General features: G+C 37.0%; 3 protein-coding genes across 5 annotated transcripts in view; all 3 read right to left on the bottom strand.

The window, feature by feature from the left end:
- Positions 1-28: 28 nt before the first annotated feature.
- trpc4apa (transient receptor potential cation channel, subfamily C, member 4 associated protein a) lies at positions 29-12,886 on the bottom strand. The gene is made up of 19 exons (XM_065241271.2): positions 12,726-12,886; positions 10,818-10,946; positions 10,596-10,712; positions 10,444-10,498; positions 10,293-10,348; positions 10,068-10,196; positions 9,044-9,245; positions 8,694-8,882; positions 8,425-8,567; positions 6,824-6,955; positions 6,688-6,746; positions 6,485-6,586; positions 6,310-6,393; positions 5,884-5,974; positions 5,640-5,780; positions 5,446-5,557; positions 3,250-3,362; positions 2,766-2,972; positions 29-1,708 (listed from the first exon to the last, which is right to left on the bottom strand). The coding sequence occupies exons 1-19, from the start codon at positions 12,849-12,851 to the stop codon at positions 1,571-1,573; spliced, it is 2,325 nt and encodes a 774-aa protein (XP_065097343.1). The 5' UTR covers positions 12,852-12,886; the 3' UTR covers positions 29-1,570.
- A 1,116-nt stretch (positions 12,887-14,002) lies between these two features.
- sla2a (Src like adaptor 2a) lies at positions 14,003-17,834 on the bottom strand. The gene is made up of 8 exons (XM_065241276.1): positions 17,238-17,834; positions 16,839-16,933; positions 16,607-16,709; positions 16,442-16,528; positions 16,017-16,120; positions 15,782-15,928; positions 15,456-15,582; positions 14,003-15,374 (listed from the first exon to the last, which is right to left on the bottom strand). The coding sequence occupies exons 2-8, from the start codon at positions 16,912-16,914 to the stop codon at positions 15,257-15,259; spliced, it is 762 nt and encodes a 253-aa protein (XP_065097348.1). The 5' UTR covers positions 16,915-16,933; positions 17,238-17,834; the 3' UTR covers positions 14,003-15,256.
- Positions 17,835-17,982: 148 nt separating this feature from the next.
- ndrg3a (ndrg family member 3a) overlaps positions 17,983-27,863 on the bottom strand; it is a 36,386-nt gene continuing 26,505 nt past the window's right edge. For 2 of the 3 annotated variants that reach the window (XM_065241272.1, XM_065241273.2), the window contains 14 exons: positions 26,757-26,862; positions 26,399-26,519; positions 26,053-26,115; positions 25,791-25,851; positions 24,629-24,715; positions 24,246-24,302; positions 24,060-24,163; positions 23,891-23,956; positions 23,752-23,803; positions 22,040-22,087; positions 21,683-21,718; positions 21,512-21,563; positions 19,612-19,650; positions 17,983-19,055 (listed from right to left, as the gene is read on the bottom strand). In XM_065241272.1, coding sequence (XP_065097344.1) covers positions 18,889-19,055; positions 19,612-19,650; positions 21,512-21,563; positions 21,683-21,718; positions 22,040-22,087; positions 23,752-23,803; positions 23,891-23,956; positions 24,060-24,163; positions 24,246-24,302; positions 24,629-24,715; positions 25,791-25,851; positions 26,053-26,115; positions 26,399-26,519; positions 26,757-26,862 — 1,059 coding nt within the window. In that variant the 3' untranslated portion in view covers positions 17,983-18,888. The remainder of the gene's footprint in view (positions 19,056-19,611; positions 19,651-21,511; positions 21,564-21,682; positions 21,719-22,039; positions 22,088-23,751; positions 23,804-23,890; positions 23,957-24,059; positions 24,164-24,245; positions 24,303-24,628; positions 24,716-25,790; positions 25,852-26,052; positions 26,116-26,398; positions 26,520-26,756; positions 26,863-27,863) is intronic. The other variant, XM_065241275.1, reaches the window with a different exon arrangement.

Below are 27,863 nucleotides of genomic sequence, written 5' to 3' on the forward strand. Positions count from 1 at the left end.
TCAGGGATCACAAAAATGGTCAAAAAAGTATTGAATTCATGTTTATTTAAAGCATTACATTTACTGGTATTGACATAGATGCGTGACTTTTTGTAAACTTCATAAAGCCAGAGCTAAGGTATTTAAATCCTAACCCAACCCATGTGAGATAAACCGAAGATGAATAAAAATGAAACATTCAGATTTTTAATGCATTTATGTACCAAACATTTCCTCACAGTCACACCAACTGTACACATTCGAGAATTCCCGGGGTCAAAAGAAGTGTCCCAAAAACTCGTATCGTAGCATTCAAACCCCTTTTTTGAACTGTATGAAATTTTTGCCAATGCAAAGCACCGTGACACAGGATTAGGAACCGAAAGACTGAAAAAGACAACCTGCAATTATTTTACAAAGATAAAAGCCAAGCAATTCTCGTGAAACACATTTAGTCTATCATACATAGGAACTTTTGCATACACAGTGAAATTAGATGTGCAACAGAATAAGCCATAGCATGCTTGAACTATAAGAGAGTGACGACAAATGAAACGAGGTAGTTGATTGGACGTTTCTAGTTTAGTGCTGCTAGTTTATCTCAGCCGCCACATTGAACACAAAGCGACTGCAGCGGAAGGGCATCTCTGCAGGTTTGAGCGCAACAAAGATTGTCAACTGCCGATGCCTGTAAAGTTACCGGATCGTTATTAGTTAGTGGTTTGCTACAAAACAAACACATGGCAGCATGAAGCTCAAGGCTAGCAAGATATTCATAACCACTGTGTGAGTAAACCTGCATAGTTTAACACCGTCAGTGCCAACGAGATATGAACCGATTTATTGTCAGCAAATGGGTTGATAATTTGTACGAAAAATTAAAACTACAATAACTGAAAAACACTTTTTTGTAATTCATAAAATCTAAATTATTGGCGGGTATGAAAACAAAGTGTTTATGATGATGTAATTACACAAGAGCAATGTTACATGGAAAAAGACAAAATAAATATGACCGCTCTCTGTCATCTATACTGTACAAAGATCTTGACAATAAACAGTTTAGGCGGTCAGCAGAAGACCTCCTCACCTCACGACTGTTTGTTAAAATAAACTCTAAAATCCTTTCAAGACAACGTTTATAAGCACTTTCTCCACTAAGGGCCAGCTGTGCGGTATATTGTTCATTGATCCGGATCAAGGATGAATCCTTCACTTCTGAAACATTTAAAAACCCTAACTCAAACACATTGGTTGCATTTTCAACTTCTCTTGTACATTTCTATTTAAAAGGCCCCACACAATTTTACAGTAAGCATCACTGAAATACAACAAGACTGTTTCAGTTCTGAAGTTCAGCTTTGACTTGAGCTGTCTTGGCTACTACGTTCCCTTGAATAAATGATGAGATGGGTAGATCCCTTGCGGGACGTCCTTTGAGCACTGCGAGCTGGAGATGAATGGGATCATGGGCGGCAGGGGTGAATGGACAGCTCACTGAGCTGGCGGTTCTGTGCGCCTTCCGGGTCGAATCGTGCAGCACCGGCCCTCATCCCTACAGCACAGCTTTCCTTTGTCCCAACCCCAGAAGTCAATTCTCTAGAAGGTCTCTGTCTAGTTCCATGTAAGGCTCATCTATGTAGGTGATAATGGCACAAGGAGAAGTCCTGTCCTCTTCGAGCAGTACTGAAACGGTCTCCTTCCAGAAACTGAAGGGAATACAGGAGCTCTAAGGGAAAAGAGGACATACGCAATTATGAATTAAAGCAAATAATTACATTAAAGATCACCAGTGACAAATTTGGGTCACACTTTATTTTACGGTATCACTGTTACAGTGTAATTATACTTTTAAGTACTAAGTAATAATCATTAATAACATGTACTTACTATAGGGTTGAGGTTAGGATTAGGGTTTGGTTTAGGGTTAGTTGCATGTAATTATGCATAATTAACTGTTATTTCTCTAATAATTACATGTAACATGTGTAACAAAGACACCGTAAAATAAAGTGTTACCCAAATTTGTTTACTAATTTACATGGTCAGTTTCAAAAAGACGGTTTGCTAAAACATTACATGTTATGCGAGAGTCCCCCATTATTTTTTTATACTTTTGGAGCTTCGATGTGCCGACCTTGTTTTACATTTTTCCAATGTGACCCAATTTAAGTTCATGTTTATTTATTTACATGCAATGCCTGTTTTTATTACAACATGCTTAATTCAAAAGGGCATTCTGAGGTTTCCAAGGGGCCTTGACATGTCCCAAAAGTGCCATTTTTTATATAGATAATATTTTTTAATAGTTTAGCATTGGGCTCAAAAATAACCAAAATATAGTGTTTCTATATTTTTCCTATTTAAAACTCGACTCTTCTGTAGTTACATCGTGTACTAAGACCGACAAATTGTTGTGATTTTCTAGGCCGATATGGGTAGGAACAATACTCTCATTCTGGCGTAATAATCAAGGACTTTGCTGCCGTAACATGACTGCAGGAGGCGCAATGATATTATGCAGTGCCTGAAAATAGTCCCCTTGTTAATTTTCAATGGCAAGGGACTATTTTGTTATTTTTTGCGCGATGCTAATGGTCTAATCAGATTCAATGGATTGTGCTACCGCCAGACCCGTAGATCAGCTGAATGGATTCCAAAACTGTAAAAACCAAATGTTTAACTCTAGGGGAGCTGGAAAATGAGCATATTTTCAAAAAAGTGGAGTGTCACTTTAAAAAGGAGTGAAGCATAACAAGTTACAAACAAATGTAACATGTACTTACATTCTCCAGACATGTGCTGTCCTTGTCTTTGTTGAGGTAGTGATGCTGCCAAAAGCGCAGCAGGTTGTGGAAGTTGTTGAGCAGGCAGCCGGGATATTTCTCAGCATATTCCTTTTCCCGTAAGGCGTTCAGGTAGAACGGAAGTTTTCCTCTCCGCCGGGCCAACATCAGAATTACAAGGCTGGTGTTGAGACAACTCACATTCTCCTGGTAGAACGGTCAGATAAGAATAAAGGAAAGAAAAGAGGAATATTATATGGATTTGTAAACAATCAGTGGGAATGCTGGAATGACACAATGGTAAATGGACTGCATTTATACAGTGCTTTTAACAGACCTATGGCCATCCAAAGCGCTTTACAATTAGCCTCACATTCACCCATTCACACACCGACGGCGGTGTCAGCCATGCAAGTAGACAACCTACATGAACCACTGAGCCACTAGAATGTCAAACATTAAGTAAAAAGCATGTTGGTCTTGCCTGTGTAAGGGTCTGCACATTGATGATGTTAACCAGCCTAAACAGAAAGGACAGCCTGTTCTCCACTCGAGCCATGTAGGACAGCAGACAGCACTCAGAGAGAACTTCAACCACTGCAGACACAAACACATTCAGACCTCATTTACTGGCCTAAATAACAGATCAAGTCAAAACACATTATACACGTTTCATTCCTTTCTGAAGTTAAAGGTGGATTGTGTGACTTTTAGAAAGATGTCTTGACAGAAAAGCAATATAATATACATAACTATATTATTAGTGGCATAAAAAAGACCTTACATAATGAACTGTATTGTTTTTATTACCTTAGTTAGTATGAGCTGTTTTTATCTACATACACCGCAGATTGCCTCCATTTTGCGCGACCATGTTTCTACAATAGGCCCAAAGGGACAAACTGTTCTAAAGAGTGTTTCGTTAATACGACTTTATGTTTGTCCTGTGGTGGCTACTAGGCTTCCCGCGATAGTCGGTGAAACGGTGATTACCGGTGCTTCAGCCTCACACCGGTTAGATCACTTGCCCACCGCGACACTGTTTTTCACCTTCGTTTTGATATTTTCTTGTAATTAAATAATTTAGTTTCGTTAGAGAGAGTAAACACTTACAACTGAATGTGTCTGCTGCCTGAATTCAGCGGAGCTGAACCCGCTTCACGTCACAGAGTAGCAGGTGTCAGATTTCATTTATTTCTGTCAGAGTTTTTGAGGCGAGCTGACTGACCAGTCTGACTGTGAAATCTACACAGTGGACCTTGCAATTTAAAGCATTTTAAATGTGTTTTAAGATTTTCCAGCACTTTACTGATAAAGTGGTAAAGTGATGCCAACATCACGTTAAATCAGACATTATACTACTGAAATGTTAAAAAAAATCTAATTTGTTTTAATAATATCATACAGAAATGTGACAAAAGGAACATCATTTCCAAGGTTCACTTAACACTTTCACAATTATTCACTATTAGATTTTGATATGGAAATAAATACATACATAAATCATTTATTTATTTATTTATGTAAATATTTATTTATTTAGTTGGTCTATTTGCTAGTTTATTTCTGCATGGACGATTTTATTGTCTTTTTCCGAAATTTTGAAAGGCCGCAGATATTTTCACGAAAACTCTTACTCTTCCCGCATGGCTCATGTGAATGAATACTCTCTCGTGTGATTAACTACCTTTTTAAAATTGTCCCTCATTGCACATCTGACAAACTATAATTTGTACAGATTTTATTTTGTTTTGGGAAGCATTTAATAATTTTGATTATGATTTTCAAAATGCTGGATTATGCAACAGACATGCTACTTATTGCCTTCACATAGTTAATTAATAAACAATCAGTATTGGCCTTTCTTGTGCTATTGCCGATATGTTGATGTTTTCAAATTCATCAAAAATCGGCGGCTGAGACATCGATGCATCACATTAATTGAGCTCTATACATTGATTTCTATTGATGTATGGTTTATTAGAATAGGACAATACTACATGGAACATGATCCATACAGATATTGTAAAAAAATTCTACTATTAATGTATAAAAAATTCATTTATTATTAGTAATGTGTGTTGCTACTGACTTTATTTGGACAACTTTAAAGGCGATTTTCTCAATACTTTGATTATTTTCACCACCAGATTCCAGATTTTCAAATAGTTGTATCTCGGCCAAATATTGTCCTATTTTAATAAACCATACATCATTAGAAATCAATGTATAGATCTCAATAAAAAAATGACCCTTTGTGGTCCAGGATCACATATATAAATATTATACTGAAGAAAAAGGCACAAACTATCATGTATTATGTATGGTTGAACTTATGGAAGCCTAAAAACAAAACATAGGATGAATAACTAAATAACTCAGTTTTATCAGAAGGTAGACATAAAAACAGATTGGAAGATAACAAAATATTGCAAGACGGTTCGGAAACTCAAATTAACGCATTCTCACTCAAATTGAACAAGATCTTTAAATGATCTTGCTGATCTCAGAACCCACCTTCCCCATCTGTGAAAATAATCCAACTGTTGATCAAATTTCCAGAAGTTACGTGGGAAACTATTTTCTGAACATTTATCAAAATCTTTTTCTTCTAAAAGCCTCTCAGAGACACTTTCAAAACTTTTGTATCGTGATCCAGGAGTACAGCAGCTGAATTTACCTTTCACGTCCTCCGTCTGGCTTTCGAATCGATCCAGTGAGAGAACAATACAGCGGACGAGCATGTTGGAGTCCACCAGAGAGCTGTTGATCTGGGTGAGAAACACCTGGAACTAAGAGAGACATGCTCTTAAATCAAGTTACACGATTTTAACAAATGCTGTCCATTTTCATTCACTGTGTCACTGGTTGTACCTTCTCTTCTGTGTTGACATATTTGTTGAATCTTTTAAAGGCATCGATGTTAAACTTCATAAGCTCTCCGAGCAGATCAAAGTAGCTTTGCAGGACATCTCTGGATTTGCAGCCACTGTCGATGATGCAGAAGAGGATGTGCTGTAACCAAAGAAAACCCACGCTTAGATATAAATTGTTTTTATGAAGAGAATACTAGAACATTTTGTCTCATAGGATGTATGGGTCGTGTTAATGTCTTTACCTCCAATAAACCTCTCTTCAGTAAAAACATCTGGTCTGCATATGAGGTGGCCCCTCTGAGGAAGCTCTCGACAGCTCTGGCCTGCCAAAACCTTCAGAAAGAAAATATTTAACGTCACCATGGCCCATGTGACATTTGAATACAAATTTTCCCAGGGGCAGTTCAAGCAAAAAATAAAACAATCAGCCAAGCATTTTAGTGTTTTACTGATGAACAAACACAGCAGGTGCTGGGCTGGAATGTTAGTAAGGACATAGTGAGTCATGAGACATTTACTTTCATTATATACACAATTGATATAAAGACATTCTTTAAATCTTTAGTGTTCCACTAAAGAAAGTCAAACTGGTTCAGAATGACATGCAGTTAAGGTAATAATGAAAGAAAGGTTTACAGATAGATATGAACCAGAACATAATGTCTCACCTGAAGGAAGAATCTGGCGGTTCCCTTTTCATAACAGTAAGAAGACGCGTAAGGAGACCTTTCTTACCATCGCACACCAGACTCCTGAAAGACCAAAGAGACGTGATAGATGTAATATTCGTTTCTCTATGTAAGTCTTGCATATTAGCTAATAATGTTAACATCTCAGCAGTACCTGTCAGTGTTTACCAGAGCCTCCACCTCGGGGATGTTAGCCTTCAGTGAGATAGCACTCAACTCATTCAGCTCCTGAGCGTTCAGAAGCAGGTATTTATTTCTGTGAACAAAAAAAATAAAATAAATAAATAAAATCATTCCTCTAGCTAGCGATTCACAAAAATGAAACAGGGTTACAAAGGTTACAAGCATATGACTTACTCGTGATGGTCACTAAAGCTCTGCAAAAGCCTCAAGAACTGGATTTTAAATGAGATTTCCTGTGTAGCAAAACACAACCCATGAGAATTAAGCAAGGTTATAGTGAATGGGATGATGCATTAGAAATGAAACTTACGGGACTGCAATCGCAATTCTCATTCTGTCCATGGACAACGTGATTAGAGGCAGTGTATTTTCTCCAGATGAGCTTGTCAAATAAGTTATTGAGGCCAGGAATCAACCGAAACTCTGCCAACATTTTGTGCACCTATCAGAATAGTATATGTAAGGATGAGAATCTGAAGAACAATTTTGGATCTAATGATGCAGATCTTTTTAAACATTCCACATTTTTTTGAAAATATGCTCATTTTCCATCTCCCCTGGGGTTAACTTTTGATTCTTACCGTTTTGGAATCCATTCAGCTGATCTCTGGGTCTGGCGCTAGCACTTTTAGCATAGCTTAGCATAATCCATTGAATCTGATTAGACCATTAGCATCGTGCTCAAAAATAACCAAGGAGTTTCAATGTTTTTTCTATTTAAAACTTGACTCTACTGTAGTTACATTGTGTACAAAGACAGACAGAAAATTAAAAGTTGCGATTTTCTAGGCAGATATGGCTAGGAACTATACTCTCATTCTGGCGTAATAATCAAGGACTTTGCTGCCGTATAATGGCTGCCGCAGACGTAGTGATATTACGCACTGCCCGAAAATAGTCCCCTGCTATTGAAAGTAACCAACTATTTTCGGGCAGTACGTAATATCACTACACCTGCTGCAGCCATGTTACATCAGCAAAGTCCATGATTATTACGCCAGTTTGAGGGGCTGTCCACACGGAGACGCGTATCACTGTATACGTATAAATTTGTTATCGTATTGGCGTTTCATCCACACGGATCCGGCGTTTTGGGAGACTGAATCCGCTATTTTTTGAAACCGGGTCCTAAAGTGGATAAATCTGAAACCGACACCCTTGCGGTTTCGTCTGTACAGCCAATCCGTATATTTTGTGAAGCGAAAACGTCATCACATCACGTGTCGGAAGCGTCACACGTAACAGCAACAACAATAACGGCGGATTACGTGATTGTGTTCGTGCTACAGAAGCTACTAAAGCCTACTAGCTTTATTACAGCAAAATCTATTGCTTCTATGCAATTGTGGTGACCAACAAGCGATAATGGACAACACCATACGTTGGCTATGCGCATGCTCAAAGTCTTCTTCTCCGTGTATAGTGTTTATCTGTGGCAGAATTACAGTGCCCCATACTGGTCCGGCATATATACTACACCACTTTCAGTCGGTTTCAGTGGTTTCGTGTTTACAGATTATTTTTTTAGAGCAAGGAAAAAAATGATCGGATAGGGAATGCTCCGGCTTCGTATGAATATAGCCTGAGAGTATAGTTCCTGGCCATATCTGCCTAGAAAATCACAACTTTTAATTTTCCGTTGGTCTTAGTACACAATTTAACTACAGAAGAGTCAAGCTTTAAATAGGAAAAATATCCAAACTCCTTGGTTATTTTTTAGGGCGATGCTAATGGTCTAATCAGATTCAATGGATTGTGCTAAGCTATGCTAAAAGTGCTAGCGCCAGACCCGGAGATCAGCTGAATGGATTCCAAAATGGTAAGAATCAAATGTTTAACTCTAGGGGAGCTGGAAAATGAGCATATTTAAAAAAAAAAGTGGAATGTCCCTTTAACACTGACAAATTTTACCTGGTTCCTTTGTCGACCCATGAGCAAAACGCACAGCACATAAAGAACTTCCACCTTATACATGATCTCATGAACGATCTTCATAGACTGAGGCAAGCGATGCCTCATAGGGATGGTGGCCAATGAGCTCTCATCAGACGATTCTGAAAATAATTTAAACTTCAGGACTTAGTAAAATATTTTCATTTGTTTTAGAGATGATAAACACAAGCAACCAATGTATCATGCTAGAAAATGTGCTGGATTTACATTTGGAGTAGCAAATTTACCTGTGCTGCTGTGCTCGGCCTCATCTGTTGCTATTTGCATGAGTGCATCGAGCACAAGCGTGTTGTCGAGCCAAGTGTACCATTCCTCCAGCTCCTGGAGGAAGTTTGACGTTCCGGTCGCCTCGGAAACCTTCCGCGTGGCCAATTTACAGAGACGCTCAATAAAGCCAGGGATGTTCAGAAGTGTGACTGCAGAAAATACATTACCTCTTTGTTATTATGTGCTATATAACTCTAAAAGCTCCAAGAAAGGCAAAAAAATCTCAGCATACGAAAAGAAAAATCAACCTTCGTATTTGTGCGTTTTTTGTTAACTTTAAGCAGATTTATGTTAGCAGATTTTTACATACCCTGGTTGACCTCTGCGCGAGAGGGGCTGGTGTTGCGTTTCTGCTGTGCGTTTTTGGCCAGAAGGGTGTGTTTGTCATCATTGCCTACATCAGGCTCCGAAATGGTGACGGAGAGGATGCGACAGAAGTTTGCAAGCTGCTGTTGGTCAAAGCTTTGCACCAATCCAGACAAGTCAGGGATCCACTCCAGCTGAATCATCTCCTATTAAGAAATATAATTCAGATATTCAGGCATATTTTGATTCTAATGGTCAAGTTTACGAAGATGATGGATAGTATTTGTAAATGATGATATGGAGCTATAATCATCTATGGTGTATGGTGCGGAACACAGTCAGAGTTTACTTTAATAATAGTCATTCCATCAATCAAAAATTAACCCATATCGGTAGGGCTGTGCAAAAAATCGACTGCGATTATCATGCGCGTGTCATCAGTAAAGCCGGTTCGGTGATTAGTATTAAATCGCCATCAGCTGCTTTCAGATGGAACGGCATTTATTAAACAGACCCGTAGTTCACCGAGAAGCTAGGCAAAATCGGGTTCATAATCGAGAAAAATCGATTCCGATTTTCTATCCGATTTTGCCTAGCTTCTCGGTGAACTACGGGTCTGTGTAATAAATGCTGCTCCATCTGAAAGCACCTGATGGCGATTTACTTCTAATCACGGAACCGGCTTTACTGATGACACGCGCATGATAATCGCAGTCGATTTTTTGCACAGCCCTACATACCGGTATTAAATGTCTTTCAAACTTTATAAACTACAGCTGTATGGGTGTTCATGAGAGTTGAGGTCTGGCTGAAGGCCCATCGTTTCAAAAACCCATTGCTTCACTTCAGAAGCTTAAAAACAAAATGGGGCACTATCCAATGCTGATTTTAAGCTTGCTCAGTGTCAACATATCTATTTAATCCACGGTATTAAAATGATTTTACATAAATTTTACAGCATTGTGGAGCAACGTTTGGAAATGAAAAAGTGGTTAGTGAGGCTGTCCAAAATGATATAAATCACTGACCTTTTTAACTCCAAGAATATCCTCGATTAACGTCGCTGTTTGCAAAAATGTCTTCTTATTTGTCATTAAAGTGAAGAGAAATAGGACAAAATCATCTCTCGCTGCCAAACGTTTTGTAACCCTTTCTGTCTGTGGGATGGAAAACACTTTCAATCTTTCAATCTTCATATGTATAATTATCATTCTGTGCACAATTCATAAATGGAAAGGGGCATGTGTACTTACACATATGCAGCAGTTGTACAGCACACTAAGGCAGTCCTTAACCAAATCATCATTCACTAAAAGCAATTCAAGAATTTCATAATGTAAATTTTTTATAAAATAATGGCCAAAACCATAACAATAAGTAGTCAACAATACATTTTCAACTTACTCTTAGGTTTTTGTAATGTCATCAGGGTGGGCCTCATCAGAAGCTCCACCAGCAGCTAAGATGATAAAACAATCATTCATTGACTGGTTCATGGCTACAGCCAAGGTTTTCATAATAAATTCATTAGTTGAATATCTTTGATCATAACTCACATCTACACCACCAAACAGATCAAAGGTGTAAGTGTTTGGAAAGGTGGATTCCTGGGCGGTTTTCCTGTCCTCTGTTACAAAAGACATGGCCTCCATGGACAGCAAAGACGACAGCTCCTGAATCCAACACACAAATTGATAGATGCAGGCAAAATTCAGTTAGTAGAGATACTAACATATAAGAGGCCACGATTATCATCAGTGTAGAGGAAGAGATCTCACCTTCAGCACAGTATGGGTGCGGGTGAAGTCACTGTTGAGATCGCTGCTGTTGTACAGCTCTTGGACTAAGATGGGAATCCCGTGCCATTTCGCCCTCTTATCTCGATCTTGAAGAAGAACTTCTGGCAGCTGCAAAGGATAAGCAAGTAGATCAGCAAAAAGAAAGCAGGAACTTGTTTTCAAGTTCAGAGGTTACATTTATGCATTTGACCCTTTTGTCAGGAGCTTTCAGGTTATACAGTCTATCAGTGTGTGTATTACGTGGAAATTACGTGGAGCTTTAGGAACAACAGGTTTAAATATTTTTTCACCCTTAAGGTGTGTATGAGCCAGGCACAGAGTTTACTTTTATAATAATATTTCAGCTTTGTTCCCTATTGATAAAGCTCCAAAAAGCGCATCAATCAATCAAAAATGAACCCATACAGGTATGAAATGTCTTTTAAACTTTATAAACTACGGCTGCATGGATGTTCAAGAGAGAGTTGAGGTCTGGCTGAAGGCCCGTCATTTCAAAAACCCATTGCCTCACTTCATGAGCTTTAAAAATGGGGCACTATCCAATGCTGTTATTAAGCAAATAAGAGTCAGGACAGTACCTAATAAAACTAAATATGTTTGGCTGTTAAAAAAAAAGTCATATACATCTAAGTTGGCTTAAAGGTGAGTAAAAATATGGGCACATTCTTTTTTTAGGAGAACTATTCCTTTAATCTGAAATGTTTTGCTATCATCATGATTGGTATTCAACATAAACAATCAAATAATGCAAATATTTTGATTTTATTGCAATATATAATATAATAAAATATAATTTCAAGTAATACATTGGACAAAAGATCAATCAGAATTAATTATGCAATCAATAAAGTGCTGCACTTGCAAGGAAAGCAATAAAAGCCCCTACGTGTAATTAATAACATAGGCATATATACAATTTACATGGGCATCAGTTTGGAGCAGCAAGTACACTTTACTATACATCTAATGTAAATGACTATGAAACACAAGCTATACTCTTTGCATTTAAATTTGTGAAAGCTTTATGAGCTTATATCACTCTGATGCTCACTATCCATGCAATCCTACGATTTAATCTGTGCTTTATAGTCACTTTACTAAGCACTATCAAATACATTTAAGAATAAACACCAACGACAGTACCATAAAGTCAATCAGAAATAAATCTTCATCCTGTCACTTTCAAAACAGTAACTATTTGACTGTGTCTCTCCAGGAAAACATTTGTGATCAGTGAGTGTCACGAAAGTGAAAGCTGTGGGGTTTAAACTGAATTTCCCAGGCTCAGATTAGGTTGTGCTCTGTTCAACCCAACAGGAGTTCTTACATAATTCAAGATCCTACTTCAGGCCTGATCCAATAACCCACACCAACTGAAGCCAGATTTACATTTGATTATGAATCATAAAAGAAACGGAGAAATTATTGTCTAACTCCACATATTTTACAAATGCATGCATACTAGTTATAAGGGCAAGTAGCGATGTCTCCAAAAAGATGTCGAGGTGTGAGAAAACAATCTTGTTTGCTCTGTGGTGAACATTATATATTAACGGGTTGATTTGAGGGTGATTAAACAATATTATTGCTCATTCATGTTAAAATTAAGTCTTTAACTGGATTTTATTTCTGCTAACTTAGATTTAAACCAAAACATCGGGCAACAAAACACAACAACCTAACGTTGACTGTTAACGTTTAACATGTAGCTGTCTTTATTTCTTGAAATGTTTTGTTGACAGCGATCAAATGTGAAGATATTTGTATATATTACTTTAAAAATGAAAGTTAAGCGTCACACCCGTCTGAATTTATTGTGTTTCTTAACTTAAACGCACGGTTTAGAATTGAATGCGGACGCCTGACAGGATAACAAACTCCGTTTACCTGCGTCCCTCTGCTAAAACCTCGGCCTGCGATCTGACTCTGTCGTATTCTGGTAAGGACATTCCTGTTACGAGTGCGTTTCTTTCCTCCCGTCCGAGGGGACTCGGGCCCCAGTAGCGTCGCCATTACTTCGTCTTCCTGAACTGCTCCAAACAGGAAGTTACAATCGCTGCGCTTTCGACGTTCAGTGCTGGGTGTCGCGCGCCCCCGTGTGGACGATGTTTTGACTGACCGGGAGAGGGCGCTCAAGGTTGATTAAAGAAGGCCGTTTCTCAATACGAAGGCTGCAGCTTCCGGAGGTCGCATTCGCAGGCTGCATACGTCATCAGGCGTATATTTTTCAGAATATTAAAAATCATAAAGTGGAATATTGTTCTTATTAATTGTAAATTGTTGTAATATGCTTATGACTTGCAAATGTATTGCTCAGTGAACTTAAATAAACCAGGCTTGATGACGTATGCAGCCTGCATTTACGACCTCCGGAGACTGCAGCCTTCGGATTGAGAAAAGGCCTAGATGTTTTCGACTTCTCGTGGCAGTGCACTATGATATCAAGTACCGCGAGAGCGATTTGACAGAACAGGTTTTGATTTGCTCTCGCGGTATTACGATGCCATATACCTAGCAGTCTGCGCAGCGCCTCGTGAAGTAGATTACACTTTGAGGCATTTTGGTCAGCTGTCGCTAATTTGGACTTCAGATGACAAATAAAATAAATAACCGTAAAAGCAAAATACATTTTGAACATTAATTTATATTTTTTTTACATAATGTAAGTCTTAGATACTACAATGTTTTTAAACTTACTATAATAAATATTAAAGAATACTACAGTATTTACTACAGTTTGTCAATTAATTAATAAATGCTATAAAACACTATAGTATACAGTAGTAATATTAGTAATTATACCACAGTATACTACAATTCCGTACAGATAACTATAGTAAATACTATATTAGTTTCTCTTGAGAGGCATCCTCATTCCAACATCACACTTTTACACACGGTAACAATTATCTCACGCAGCAAATTTAAACACACACACCACAAACTATTTATATTGCAACATGGGTTTATGAAAGGTAATAGCAGCCTAGTATCAACACTGTTGACATTTTCTGAAACAGCAAAAAGACACAAGACACCTTATCTACCAGAATCTTTGTGAATCATAAAGTACTCTAAATGATAATAAACATGGAATAGATAATAGATCAACAAAACTTCATAGCATATGTATACAAAACAAGCATTTGCCTTGCCTCTGTGAACCATACTGAATGTCAAACTTTTCAGTGACATGACATGTATATTTTTGTGTTCGGGGGAAATATTTACTATAAAAATAACTTGATACATTCAATACATTTTCAGTATTTTATATGTAATAAATGAATCTCAAATTTGTAAAATTAGCCGTTTAAAGGGTAAATATCATGAAAATCTGACTTTTTCCATGTTTTGTGCTATAACTGAGTCCCCAGTGCTTCTATCAACCTATAAAATGTGTAAAAAAAAAACAGTAACTTAGTTTGGTAAACCATTCTCTGCAAGCATGTGAAAAAATAGGTCAAGGAAATCTGGCTCCCCTTGTGATGTCAGAAGGGGATAATAATAATGCCCCTTTCTCTGCACTATCCAACAGTTTTCAATTTAAAAAAAAAATGTCAAGGTATAGTAGTACAATCACAGACTTTTTATTAAAAAGTTAACAAGTATAAACAGTAAACATGATATCACATCATCCAGTGAACCACAGGTGGTCTTTATGGATAAATAAAAAGTTTGTAATATATATATAAAAAAAATAAAAATAGCCACTTTATGTAATGGCCAACCAATGTAAAACTAGAAAAAAAATTTTTTTATCAAACACATTTTAATTGTTTTAAAAAAAAGTATATTTATGAATTTGATATCAAAGGTTAAAGCTTATGCAGAACCCAAAAAGTTTGATTAATGTAAATTCATTGCAGAGGTCAGGTGGTGCAACCAGAAAGTCAAATAGTAACTGCTATGCCCCTATAAAAAAAACATTCAGCTAAATAATTTTTAGTTTTAATAAATGCAACCTTAGGTTGTCTTTAATTGTTTTTTATTATTGTTCTTAAATGTATAGTTTTAAATGTTGTATTACACTTTCAAACTATTTTCAGGATTATTTTGAATGCCACTATCAAATAAACAAACACAGGGAGTGCATTCAAATCTGGCAAAAAGGCAATGATCGGTTGTACCACCTGACATTTTTTTAATGGGGATATCATTTCAGTACGTCTCTAAAATGTACTGAAATGTTGTTCAATAAACAAAATTTTTAAACACATTTGTTTCTGACTCACAAATATGCATTACATCCATTTTTAAAAAATATTTTGGAGTTAGTTTTGTCATTGACCCTAATAAGATTTTCGATGTCGAAAACACTGTGGTCCTCTTGGAGGATGAATAAACAATAAAGACCCATGAGATCTATTACTTATCTTCATCTGTGTCTTACAAGCCTGGTCTTTGTTTGAGATCATTCAGTCCTCACAACATGATTCCTCTGTTAAATAAATATATGCATTCATAGTCTCTCGTAGTCCTTCACTGACCAAAGTGTCCGGATTTGTCCTCTTTGTTTGCCTTTGAATCATTGACCTGATGATAAACAAGTTGCAAATCATTACAGTAACAGAACAACCGAAGCATCTAAACATTAACAAAATATAAAGGTCTTACCTCGTGACCTCTCTCCAGTTAAAATTAGGCCTCTGGATTACTCTAGGTGAAGACACATGCTCTGCAGTTGTGTTCGAATCACGAATTACACAAGGTTCAGACAGATGACAGAGACCATTAGCAGAACCTGTAAACAGATGTACCTCAGTATTTCATCTCTCTATTTATTTTTTTCCTCCAATTTTGTCCTTTAATGCAATTCAACCTAAAACAAGCATTATGTAGTCCATCTGGAGGTGTGATAATATCTTCGACCAACAACGTATTGTAGAAACAGAGTGGCCAAACAGAAAGCTTTAGGTCTACAGTATATAATTTAAACTTACGTGAATAATAGTTTACCAACTGGTTAAGCGTGGAGAAGGGTCGGCTTGGATGGATACAGAACCAGCCATTGTGGAGCAGTAGGATTCTGTAGTGCTTTATTTTGTGTGTATGACCACTGTGTTGTCGAATCGACAGTGAGTAGTTACCTACAAAAAATACCAGCTTTTGGTGAGGATATAAAGTTGACTTAAACGCATTTTGATATCAACATTGTTTTCCGAAGCAATGACTTACCAGGACATGTCTGGCTATCCCGAATTAAAAAAGATCCTGTGTGGTTTTGGGGCAACAGCAGAAGGTCTTCGGCATTTCTCCTGGTGATCCCTTCAAACAACCATCTTTATAAAAGTCCCAGAGAAACAAATAATTTATTATTTGTCTTACACACACCAGAAAGTACAACCACAAAAAAACTCTATAGTCTACAGTTACATATGGAAAATTATGGTCATTGGAGATCATTTTGGTGTTTGTTTAGTTTATCAGTTAAAATAATGTTTTATATGTTAAGGTATTTAGTAAATACCAAATTTAAAAGCTATATTAAACTATGAGATTTAAACTATGATGTGATACTTTGGATAAGCAATGATCAAGTTGGCTATCATAACATGGTTGACATTTGAATGCAATACATTGTAAACATCATTAAAACTGACCGATCGTACACTTTGGAAACACAGTTGCGAGCAATGAAACTCTCTGTGCCTGTTAATGCAGAACAAACCCTCAACATGTCACCTTCTCTGTAACAAAAGCAAACCAAATTTAGATTTCATTTAAAATTGTACTTACTTTCATATCTATAAATAATCTTCACTTACTCTGATATTATATTTAGTTTCTCTCCTATAGATATTGTATGTTCATCGGACCTGTTTGATATGTTGCACAAAGCCACTGCCGTGTACATGTGATTTTCTGCAGCTATGGTAAAACATGGTTAAAACAAACTTGGTGAGAAATAATTATGCACAAACCAAATATAAATGTTATAAAGACTTTTGAGATGCATGAGAAATGAGATACGTGTGTAATGCATAATCATGTCCATACCTCCATCTGACAACACTAGGTGTTCCTGGCTGTTAGCAAAAAATAGGCGCCTGTATCTGCTCACTAGACTGCCCATGCTTTAGTTATGACCATGTCTGAATATGAATACATGCACAAACATTAAAAATGCACACTTTGCAAAAATTACTTAAAATTGCATATTCATGATTAATCAATAGATATAAAAGCCAAATGCTTGTTAAGTTAAAATGCACCACCAACACCGTAAACATGTGAAAACACACATATATTTCAAATGACTTTATATTATAAATCATGCAGCCAAACAAGCTGACAAAAATACCATGCAGAATTATTGAAAATAATCACTTCAGTGCACTAAACACTTACTGTAATACAATTATCTTGTTCAATGTTACATAGAAACACTTTACTTACTGTATTACTGTATTCTGTTTCCTGGCTTTATAAGATGCATGCAAATATGATTAAACTGCAAGATGCTGCTAATATCAATACACTGTTAATGATAAAACAGCAGCCTCTCCAACTGACACATTACTAAAATACAATGTTGATGCGTCCTGTTCTGACGTGTGTCTTTTGAGTAGGTGTTGTGGTGAACAAACCAGCATGTGAAATTTCCTGTGCTCATAGACATTAGAAATACATAAGGGTTATATTGCACCCAGAATACATTGTGCAAGTTGCCCTCTTTCTAATTAGAATACACAGAATGAATGTAGATATAAATACTTTTCATAGTTTATACACTATGAAAAACATACAAAAGCTGTAAATGTGGCAGTACCCTTTCAAACAGTTGACCTTTGTATCGTAAGGGTGCATAAAGGTACCCTTTAAAGGGTACTGTCCAAGTGACAGCTTTTTCGGCAAGTGTACCATACCAGTTGTACATTTGTGTATACTTGTTTATTTCTCGGTGTCTTGGTTATGCGATATCGTTTCATTATTTTAAGATGTTGTTAAAAATAGTCTAACCACAACCTGAGGGTAAATGTTGATTGATGTGAAGGGCAAAGAACATGTGTGGTTGGAAACTTTTGTGACTTGATCTTCTTCCGTGCCGTTAAGAAACATTTCCGAATGTTTCTGAACATTTCTGAAAAAAATATTGCCATTTTGAAAGTGAAAGCACTGCAAAGTTATCAAATAGTCTCTATCTTTTCGTGATATAACTTTATTTAGTAATCGAGAACCGATAAACATTGAATTCATCAGACACAATTTCATACCTGGAGCCATATTCATACTCATTCAATGTGTAGGCTACATCAATTCATGGTTTAAATAATTAAAAATGAATAGAGAAATGTATACCATGTAAAATGTACAAAAGAAAAATGTGATTTAATTACACTAAGTTTATGGTACTGTTGGATTGCATATTTAAAAGTGTCATGGACTATTGCAACTATAAAAAAAAATAAAGAAACAAATATTAAAACAAAAGAAATCAACGTTGATCCACTCTCAGGTTTGTCAAGCTGTTACGCATCTACTAGCTGAGGGTGTTACATTAGGCTTTTAGTAGGATATACGTTTTTAATATAAACACAATAATTCATATACATTCATGAGATAAACAGTGAATTAATGACAAGTGAAGTTAATGTTATGGTAACAGTTAAACAAAGGCTAACACAAATAAAAAATATCACACAGTGTAACACGACTGGGTCACAGGTAAGATCGCAGTTCACACCATAAAACATTTGTTATTGTGTGATTTCCCTTGTGTGGGAGGTTATAAAAACAACATGTTTACTCCAACAATAAAAAAAGATAGAAATTAATAAACAAACAAACAAACAAACGGAACACCATATGTAAATATATTATTAGCTTTTAAGTTAATCTGCTTTTATGACTGAAATGTGGCTAGCATATAGTAACATCTGTATATACTCATTATTTATACTTTCAGTATATCATACATTTTATAGTAGCCTCCCCTGCTTTACATTCAGATGTTTAGGAATCTAGGACACAAATAACAGGAGGTGAGAAGTGAAAGGTCAGCAGACAGAATCTGATCTCCAGAGGGAGGAGAGGAACGACAGTGGATTTAACAGGACACCTCCATGGTTTGTGGCCTGGCCTGGTTGTCCAGGACTCCAGAGTTGGGTCCATCCAGAGGGCTGTTAAGGTTACGTTTGCGCGAGCTGTCCGCGGATGTGATGCTGGAGGAGGAGGATCGTGATCGAGACAGACGGGTCATGCCAGCCGCTGGTACTGTTAAAAAAAGATAAAGCATAATATATCAGACAGATCTTAGTTGTGTTACATCAGCAGGATCATAACCAAAATTAAAATCATGCAGGAAACCAAATTGAGAACATTTTCACAGATAAATAAAAAAGTTACTACATGTACAGGCTAAAATGTGCACATACAAGTATTAAAAAAGAAACTCGCATAACCAAAACCAATACAAATGTACCACATATATATTAGATCACGAACACACCACATCTCAAAATAAGCTTGTAGAAAAAAAATTACATTTTAAAATGTAAAGCCTCTATGAAACAAAGCAAATCGTACCTTCAGAAAATTATACATTTTAATTACATAATATATATATAAGCTAGGCCAATAATGATTTATATCATTATGTATACAGTTTATCAACACTGTATTGCTTATTGACCACCCTGTGCTTTAGATAACTACCTGTTAAATTATCAGTCGACCACTATATAACATCATATCTAATAAATTACATGCAATAAATAAACACAAGCAGAAGTCACTCATGCAAAATAACTGCTGGTTCAGATCCGGGTACCTGATTCAGTGCTCAGATGGCTGAGCAAAACATGTGGAACTGTTTGCAAAGGTTAAAGGGAAACAGATAGAGAGAGTACAGTAAGATGTTTTTTTATAATACAGGTTCTAGTATAAATATTATCATATGTAAGGTATTTAGGGAAAATATGCATGTTCAAATGTTTACTCTGCAGTAGGTTCAAATAAAAACAGACCCCAGTAGATACCGTTTGTAGTCCGGAAGAGCTATGTTTGAACTCTGCAGTAAATCTAGCAGGTGTTTTGTACTGCTGTGTGTTAATGGGCTCGCTGCAGGAAGATGCTCTTAAATCACTAATCCTATTTTTGCTGTGACATTTAAGCAGCCCAGCCAGTATGGGTTTTTTACCTAATGACAAGTGCCGAAAGACATGCTCTCAGTTATATTTATATATAGATACGAACTATATTTGTGTGCGTGTAGATATGCATGTATGCATGCAGTACTGTGCAAAAGTCTTAGGGCTCCAAGCTAGGAATAGAGATGTTGTTTTTGCAATGTTATAGTGATCATATATAATGGTTTCTCAGTCTCTCCAGAAAATGTGTATATAGTATTAAAAACTCCCCTTCAACTTGAGCAATGGCAGGAAAGAGCAGGATCTCTTAAACCTAAATAAAATTAAATCTTTAAGTCTTTTTACTTCATTCTGTTCAAAAACGCTAAAGATGTGTTTAGTGCCAAGAAAGGTCACACTAAACGACGACGATGCTTAAAGGCGGCATTTAGTCCTGATAATATTTTTTTTCTTTTTTGTACATATCTGTACATTTTCTGTTCGTATCTTAATAAAATAGATTGAAAAATAAATATGGATGGACATAAAAACTTCTTAAACAACAAGTCTAATTGTGGTGGCCTAAGACTTTTGCACAGTACTGTATATTTCTTCCCCTGAAGTCTTCTTTTGCATGTGAAATGCACTTAACTCGCTAGCGGTGGGTTTACGGTCTAGTTTAATATAGTTTGCACTTCACAAACCTCCAAGCCTTTTGCAAACCCTGCATTTTTCACAAAACAATCTGCACTCAAACCATTAAGGTCACATTGAAATGATCAAGAGACCTTCAAGGAAATAAATTTCAACCTTTTTTTTTTCACAAGGATGTGCAGAGTTGCAGGTGCTACAGTGTAGTGTATATACCCTTGAAAAAAACAAGGGTTAGCAGACTACACATTTTACCTATATACATCTTGTGTTCTCCTTACTACTATTTGGGTGGGCCAATGTGGTTAAACTTATCTGCCTGATGTAAGCGACATCCAGGCGCATAAAGTAAGTCATGTTAGCAGCTTAGCTTCGATAAAGGGTGTTGTTTTGATTCTTTATTAAATCCTTAACATAATCTGTGGGGCTCTGATTAAATTAAAAGCTTGCACAAAATTCGCTGAATTGCATCAAGGGCAATGCAACAAAACAGAAATGAAACAGCAAGTGTCTCTGAAGGGTCAGAGAAAGGGTGACTGGCTTTATGTGAGCTGACTGTCGGGTGCCACATCTTTTCACACGCAGCATTGGCAGAACACCAGGCGCTTTACTGGAGTGCCAAACCTGTCACCCAACATGTGCCAAGGGCTGATTGTCATTTCCCACACGTCTGTTGTTTTAACAGGACAACTAACCAAAACAGAGTGTGTGGGAAGCAGCTGAAAACAGAAAGAAAAGGAGAAAGCAAGAGAAACAGAGTCGTATTTGTCATTTGGTGGGCTCTTAATAAAAGACTCCCATTAGTCATAGTGCTGTGGTGAATTGCTAATTAGCTTAGCCCACCGTCTGAGAAATGCAGATAAACAGATGCTTGTTGACTGGGAAGACTGACCCAGATTGGTCTGCAGGCAAACAAACATCTAAGGACAGAAAATATCAGAAAATACTTACTGTATCCCATTCCCTGCACAAAGTATTTGAAGGCTTCGGCCAGCTTTCCAGGCTGTAAAGAGATTAAAGATCAGCATTACATCTCACAGCGCATCATACTTAGGAGTTTTGCATAGGTAAACACAAGGGTTCAGGTGTATAATATGGTATTTAATATAAAGATGCGCTAACCTGAACAACCTGAGGTAAACCACCACAGTCAGCCATCTGGAAAAAGAGGGCAAGAATTAATATCATTTACAGGGCTAAAAGAGAAATGGTAATAAATGTAAATAGTAACAGAAACACAACGCACAAAATAGAAACATACCAGGAGTATAAACAGGACAATATATCAAATACCATGGTATATTTTGTGAAAATGTGAGTGGTGAAACCTCCCAATGTCTAGAAACTGTGTTGATATGCATCTTGTAGCATGTTCTGTATGGTTGCTATGTGGTTGCTAGGTGGCTGAGCCCAATTCTTAATGTTTTGGTTCATAGATGTACCTTGAATGAATGAAAAGTAAGTTAGTGGTCGTCTTACCTTCAGCAGAGTTGACCTTGTTGGATTTAACCTCGAGTTACATTCAACCTGTAATGTAAATGAAATAAATGAAGAGCTCAGATGCAAAACCCTTTAAAGTGCATCTGAAATGTTTTCTTAAAAATTTGCATTTTTATCAGGCTCTTTCTGTTCAGTAATTTCATTTGAATGGTAATGAAAAGGTTATTAGTCAAAACATTTTCACAAATGTCACTTTAGTAATTTTATTGTTATTTAACAATTTTTTTACATTTTGCTGCAAAACCCACTAAAGGGTTGTGCACACCAAAACCTTTAAAGCCGAGCACTTTTTTAGCTGTGATAATTGTGCTGTGAGCCGGTTGGTTGTTGTGATACTTGTCCTGCCCCTCCTCCACTGTGATTGGACGGCCAATTGAAAACTTACATTGGGTCAAAAGCTCCGCTCGTCAAAGTTAAATCTCTTTCAACTTGCGGAAAAACCGCAGAGCGCCGGCTTAATTGAAAAACGCAGAGTTTCCTTTGGAATCAATTGTAAACATGCCCCTGGCCGCGGGCGTAAAAGCTTTGGTGTGCACGCCCCCTTAATGTATGCAAATACTTCCACTTCTTAAAAGTTTCATCCAGTCACTCCTCACTGTCTTTTCTGAATAAAGGATGAAGGTCTAAAAAATCTATTCAATATCCTAATATTAGGGCTGGGTATCGATTCAGATGTTCCAGATCGATTCGATTTCGATGCACAAGCTATCGAAATGATTCGATTTCGGTTCACGGTTAAATTTTCGATTCCGGTTCTCAGGCAGGTTTTTATACTTGATTCTCGATGAATATAGATTTTAATACAAATACTATATTAATAAAAAATAACAATGAACAGCAGTTTACAAGTGGGTAATTAATAAAAAGAAATTAAAAGCCACAGCACGTCTTGCTTGCGAAATCTAAAATTCTTCCATACCTCCGTTCAATGTTTGCGGAAATAAATATGAAAAATCGATTCTGCTCTTTGAGCACAAATTGTTAATCGTCCACGTTTAAAAAAAAAAAAAACGATCAATCGAAAAATCGATTGCCCAGCCCTCCCTAATATATTCAGTAAAAACCCTTTTCACATAGAGATTACGGAAAATACACGAAAAAATGCGTCTGGCATTTGCCTGGGATTGTTTGATTTTTGGTTCATTCACACTGCCAATGATTTTTCGGAATTTGTGTCTGTATTCACAAACATACCATAAAGATCCCGTAAAGACATGTGACATATTGAAAGTACTGCACTTCAGCGTCTGAAGTTTTCTAATTATCCATGATTTCTCTCTCAACAAACCACGTGCGTGCATTTTTGTCTATGACAAGTTCATAAAGAGCATGTGATGCACTGTTCTATCATTCTAGTGAATTATCTCAGTTTTAGCGTGGATAGTGATGAGCTCCCTGATACCTGCTTCTGTCCGGTTTGCCGACATTTCTTGTTGTAAATGTTGATCTGTGTTTTAATCCCAGTGTTAAAGAGATGGACCATTTCTACTTGTTCGATGACCCGGGCATCCTTACTACGCTACGCCCCTTACGGCATTGTAATTACTAGGTCCTCTTTACGGGAGCGATCCCTGAACATTTACGGGGGGACATGTTTATGTACACAGATTTTTACAGAAATTGTCTGGGACCAAAGTGCTGTGTGAATGGGGTTTTTAGAAGAAGAATGACCTTTGTATGTGCAAACTTACCACGGCCTCTACTGCAGGGGAAGTGTCTCCAACCACCAGCAGAACAGGGCATCTGTATGGCGACAGGCAGAGGTGAAAAACAAACCTCAAAATATCTGGCTATAACACGTCTCTGAATGTGTGAAAAAAATATGCTTACGCCAGCGTGCACGCCGTGTTCTCATTGACACCAGCAACCGGCCTTTCGATTCCAAGGTCTCGACGCCTGTTAGAAAAAAAATTCTGTTTTTTCCAAGGTCTGGCTGCATGTGATAAGATTACAATAGGATTTTATCATCACAGAGGATTTCTTTACTGAAGAAACGTACGCATTATATGTGCCACAGAAGAGGGCCAGGTTGTCCTGGTTGATGTCCTGGGCGATGTGCAGGCGGTACGTTTGAATCAATTCTTGGTTGTCGGTAAGCTCCTCCTAATTTATCAGAATAACAATAAACGTTGCATTAGGCAGTGATGAGCTATAAACGGAGTTGATTTCGGTGTGATTTACTTACCGTGCTAAAGTGATGAGCCATCACAATGTCCACTAGATTGCTGGTCCACCCAGTGAGCTAAAAAGAAACAGAATATACAGAATATTACAAACTAAAGTTGATGTCAGGTTAAATTGTTGATCAGAAATATGCTGATTAATTGTAATTTTAGCACATAGTCTTGCATGATATTATTTTTTAAATTTTCAGTTGGATCCTTTTGCGCTGTGCTTACATAAAAAATGCGCACTTTTATTGCTGTTTACATTAAGTTATGTTTGCACTGTACTAAATTAGATAAGATTCAACCGATTCCACAGCTGCTGCACCGTATCAAAAAATCCTGCACCCATGCAGCAGCCAATAAAGTAATTGTGACACCATCATGTTTCTGGTTTACGTACCTTAGAAGCAGCCCAGTCCACCCAGCCTTCAGCACAGGGGTCCACATTAATCAAAACCAGCCCCTCTACCAGGGAAGGATGAATCATCTGCACACAGTAAAGAGATTTGTCTTTTATAAGGGAAATGGCAGGGAGACTGATTAAAAAAATGCATGCAGTCATGGCAGAATGCAGGTGGCCCACCCTTGTCGAAAAGCTTTTACAGCATCTGCTTTCAGCACGAGCCCCTGCTGCTCACAGTCAGTGATATTAAACTTTCAGCGTGCCAGACCATGCACATGCATATACTGAGATCATGACAGGAAATGATAAAGGGGAACTTAGCAATGACTGAATTAGAGCAATAGAGAAAAATGCAATGTGTCGTCTTCCATAAAAAGAAAATAAATAAAAGATGACATTTGTGACCCGGCCTGTAAAATTCAGGCTAAAGTCTCAATCTAATTATGAGATTAGGAGCATCAAAGTTTGCATGAAGGTTTAATCCCTGGAAATACACAAATTTAAGCGTCTTTTTAAATGCATAAATGTAAATGTAATCATCATTAACTCTTTCCCAGCCATTGACGAGTCATCGCGTCAATTAAGAGAAAACATTTGCATTAAAAACGTGTCTCTGAAGAATTTTCATGTTAACCTGCAATACCACGCACTTACCCAATTTATGAAAAAACTGAAGCCAAAAAGTTATTTACTAATTTTAAACTCTATGTATGTTTTGATAATCATTCTGAATTTGATCTCTAACAAAATTCATTCACAAAATTGAAATTATTTCAGCTTTTTGCTAATTTTTATTTTTAAAGACTAATACCCATATTTAAAAGTTTATAAGCAGAGAAAAAATATAGATAGAATGAAATGTTTTTTCTCCTGTTTTGTTTGTTTGTTTATTGTTTGTTTGAAAGCAGAGGGTCTGTTCTTTCATTTGATATATATTTGTTTGTTTATATATTTTTAGAAGAAATTTTTCCTGGAAGGCATTTTGTGAAAATCACAAAAAAGCTGGCGGGCAAATTTTCAAAAAATGAGTTAATGTTTGCCTGGTTACTAAATTATCTTTTGAAAAATAAATGTTATACAGTTTTTGTGCAGTTTTTACATTGTGCTGTGTGTTGCTGAAAATATGCTATAAAATGTCAAAAAATAAATAAATACTCACAGCAAAGCGGCTTAAGATGTAAGCACCTGCTCCCACACCAATGCCGATCACACTGTTGATTCTGCACATGGACATACACGTCAATTAAAGAAACATTTTGTCGTCATTATTATTATTTTTAATCCGATCAATGACAAACAGTCATTAAGTGTACTTCTGTAAGACTGATTCCTGCAGACCACAGGTTTACAGAGAGATCTGATTGATTGAGATGTGGGAAGATAATTCGGTACTAATGGACAGACACAACCCTGATACTTACTTGAGCTGAGTCAGGACTGAGGGTAACATTTCCGCCAGCTCATCCATGGTGGGGTACAGGAACCTAAATACACACACACATACAAAGTAAATTTACTGCAGGTTATGGGATCTCAATATGTTTGCCCATATAATGCAACAAGCCATGTAAAACAAAACAGCTTTTTGAGTTACTAAATTCACCTTTAATTTCACCTTTAAGTGATGTGTTAATTCCTGGAATATATTAGTATACGTTTTTCACTATTTTGCTGCGTGAATGATCCAAATCAATATACCCAATGGTACAACCCATTGAACCCTCACAAGCCTCTGAGGTTCACTGGTTAATGGATGATCTCACTTACCCTGTGGGAAAAGGAGGTGCTGCCTCCTGCTGGCCAGGGGCGTCCACGTGCACAACGGCGAAATGTTGAGTTATCTCCATCATATCCTCAAAGTTAAACAGTGTGTTGAAGCAGGATTTGTCTAAAAGCACATTGAACAGCATCACTACAGTCAGAGGAAGGAGATTTGTGACCCAGTCTGTGAAAACCCAGTGTGTAAATGTACCATTTTCTACATAATATCATCCTGGATAATGTAAAGAACATTCTGTGAAAATATAACCTAAATGTAAAATCATATATAACCTTAATGTAGCTTGGGTTTTACAGACAGGATCATATCTCTAAACGTGTCTGTTATTTATTCAGTTTCACATACGGTTAAGGCCAATGTCATGATAGGTCAGAATCACAGGACAGTTGCCTTTGGGAGTGCCTCTCATAGTCACATGAAGCATACCGTGCGGAGTCTCAATATCATGCTCCTGCAATGAAAAAAAAAGGGGAAAATACATAAATATCAAACTACAGGCAGTAAGATTTCTGTATACGACACACACACGCACACACACAAAAAAACCTTAATACCAGGAAATACTTAAGGATTTACTATAATCCAGTGTGTATAATGTAACAGATCTGTTTGAAGAGTAAAGTGTTGGTGCTGTTGTTTCCAGCAGTAATGTATTTGTGTAGTAAATGATATCTCCCATGAGACTGCAGGATCAATAGAAAGATCCAGAGGAATCTTAGCCAGCAGGATGAACAAGCAGCTGCAGAGGACTAGAATCACTATTCAGCACCGTTGCATTATGGGTGCACAACAAAAAGTCTAAATTTATTTAATCCGCTGCACAGTTATCAAGGTTTGATTTTTAACATAAACAAATTACAAATTCTGTTTATTATTCCTATTCATTGCCTACATTACATTCGTTGGATTTTACAGATTTAAACTGACCCAAAGCCCTTTGCTCCGATGCTCGGATACAAATAAACATAAAACGTAAACCAATTTATTTTGCTTCAGTCATCACCAATCCAATTCAACTTGGGAAGAAATCCAAAATCTATCATTCATCCCCTTGAAAGCCCTATTAGTGCAGCAATATTTTAGTTATTAATCTTGCCATCAACACACATACACACTCAAGACAAAGTCTAACAGGAAACAACTTCCTCTGATAAACTCAACACAAGGTACAGATATGGATATTGGCCGGATCAACAGGGAGTGGCTGTCCAGTGCGATCAGAATTTACAATACGCTACCATTTTCCTGCTCGAATGACACACTGCAGTCTTCATGCAGCGCGAGAGAGGATGGGAGAGAGAGTTGTAAAACCAAATGCCCTAAACCAAGTGAAGACAAACCTGTAATATGCATATGATTCTTTAACAGAGAAAGAAACAAGAAACGACTACATACTGATGACCCACCTATATATATATATATATATATATATATATATATATATATATAATA

Source organism: Paramisgurnus dabryanus, chromosome 14 (assembly GCF_030506205.2).
Source record: "Paramisgurnus dabryanus chromosome 14, PD_genome_1.1, whole genome shotgun sequence".
NCBI lineage: Eukaryota > Metazoa > Chordata > Actinopteri > Cypriniformes > Cobitidae > Paramisgurnus > Paramisgurnus dabryanus.

Coding starts and splice junctions, on each gene's coding strand:
- sla2a (XM_065241276.1), bottom strand. CDS start 16,914: ATGGGCAGTCTAGTGAGCAGATACAGGCGCCTATTTTTTGCTAACAGC. Junction 16,529..16,606: donor AAACTAAATATAATATCAGA/GTAAGTGAAGAT, acceptor CTTTTGTTACAG/AGAAGGTGACATGTTGAGGG. Junction 15,375..15,455: donor AACTGGAGAGAGGTCACGAG/GTAAGACCTTTA, acceptor GTTTATCATCAG/GTCAATGATTCAAAGGCAAA.
- trpc4apa (XM_065241271.2), bottom strand. CDS start 12,851: ATGGCGACGCTACTGGGGCCCGAGTCCCCTCGGACGGGAGGAAAGAAA. Junction 10,349..10,443: donor GACATTACAAAAACCTAAGA/GTAAGTTGAAAA, acceptor AATTGCTTTTAG/TGAATGATGATTTGGTTAAG. Junction 2,973..3,249: donor ATGTGCAGACCCTTACACAG/GCAAGACCAACA, acceptor CCGTTCTACCAG/GAGAATGTGAGTTGTCTCAA.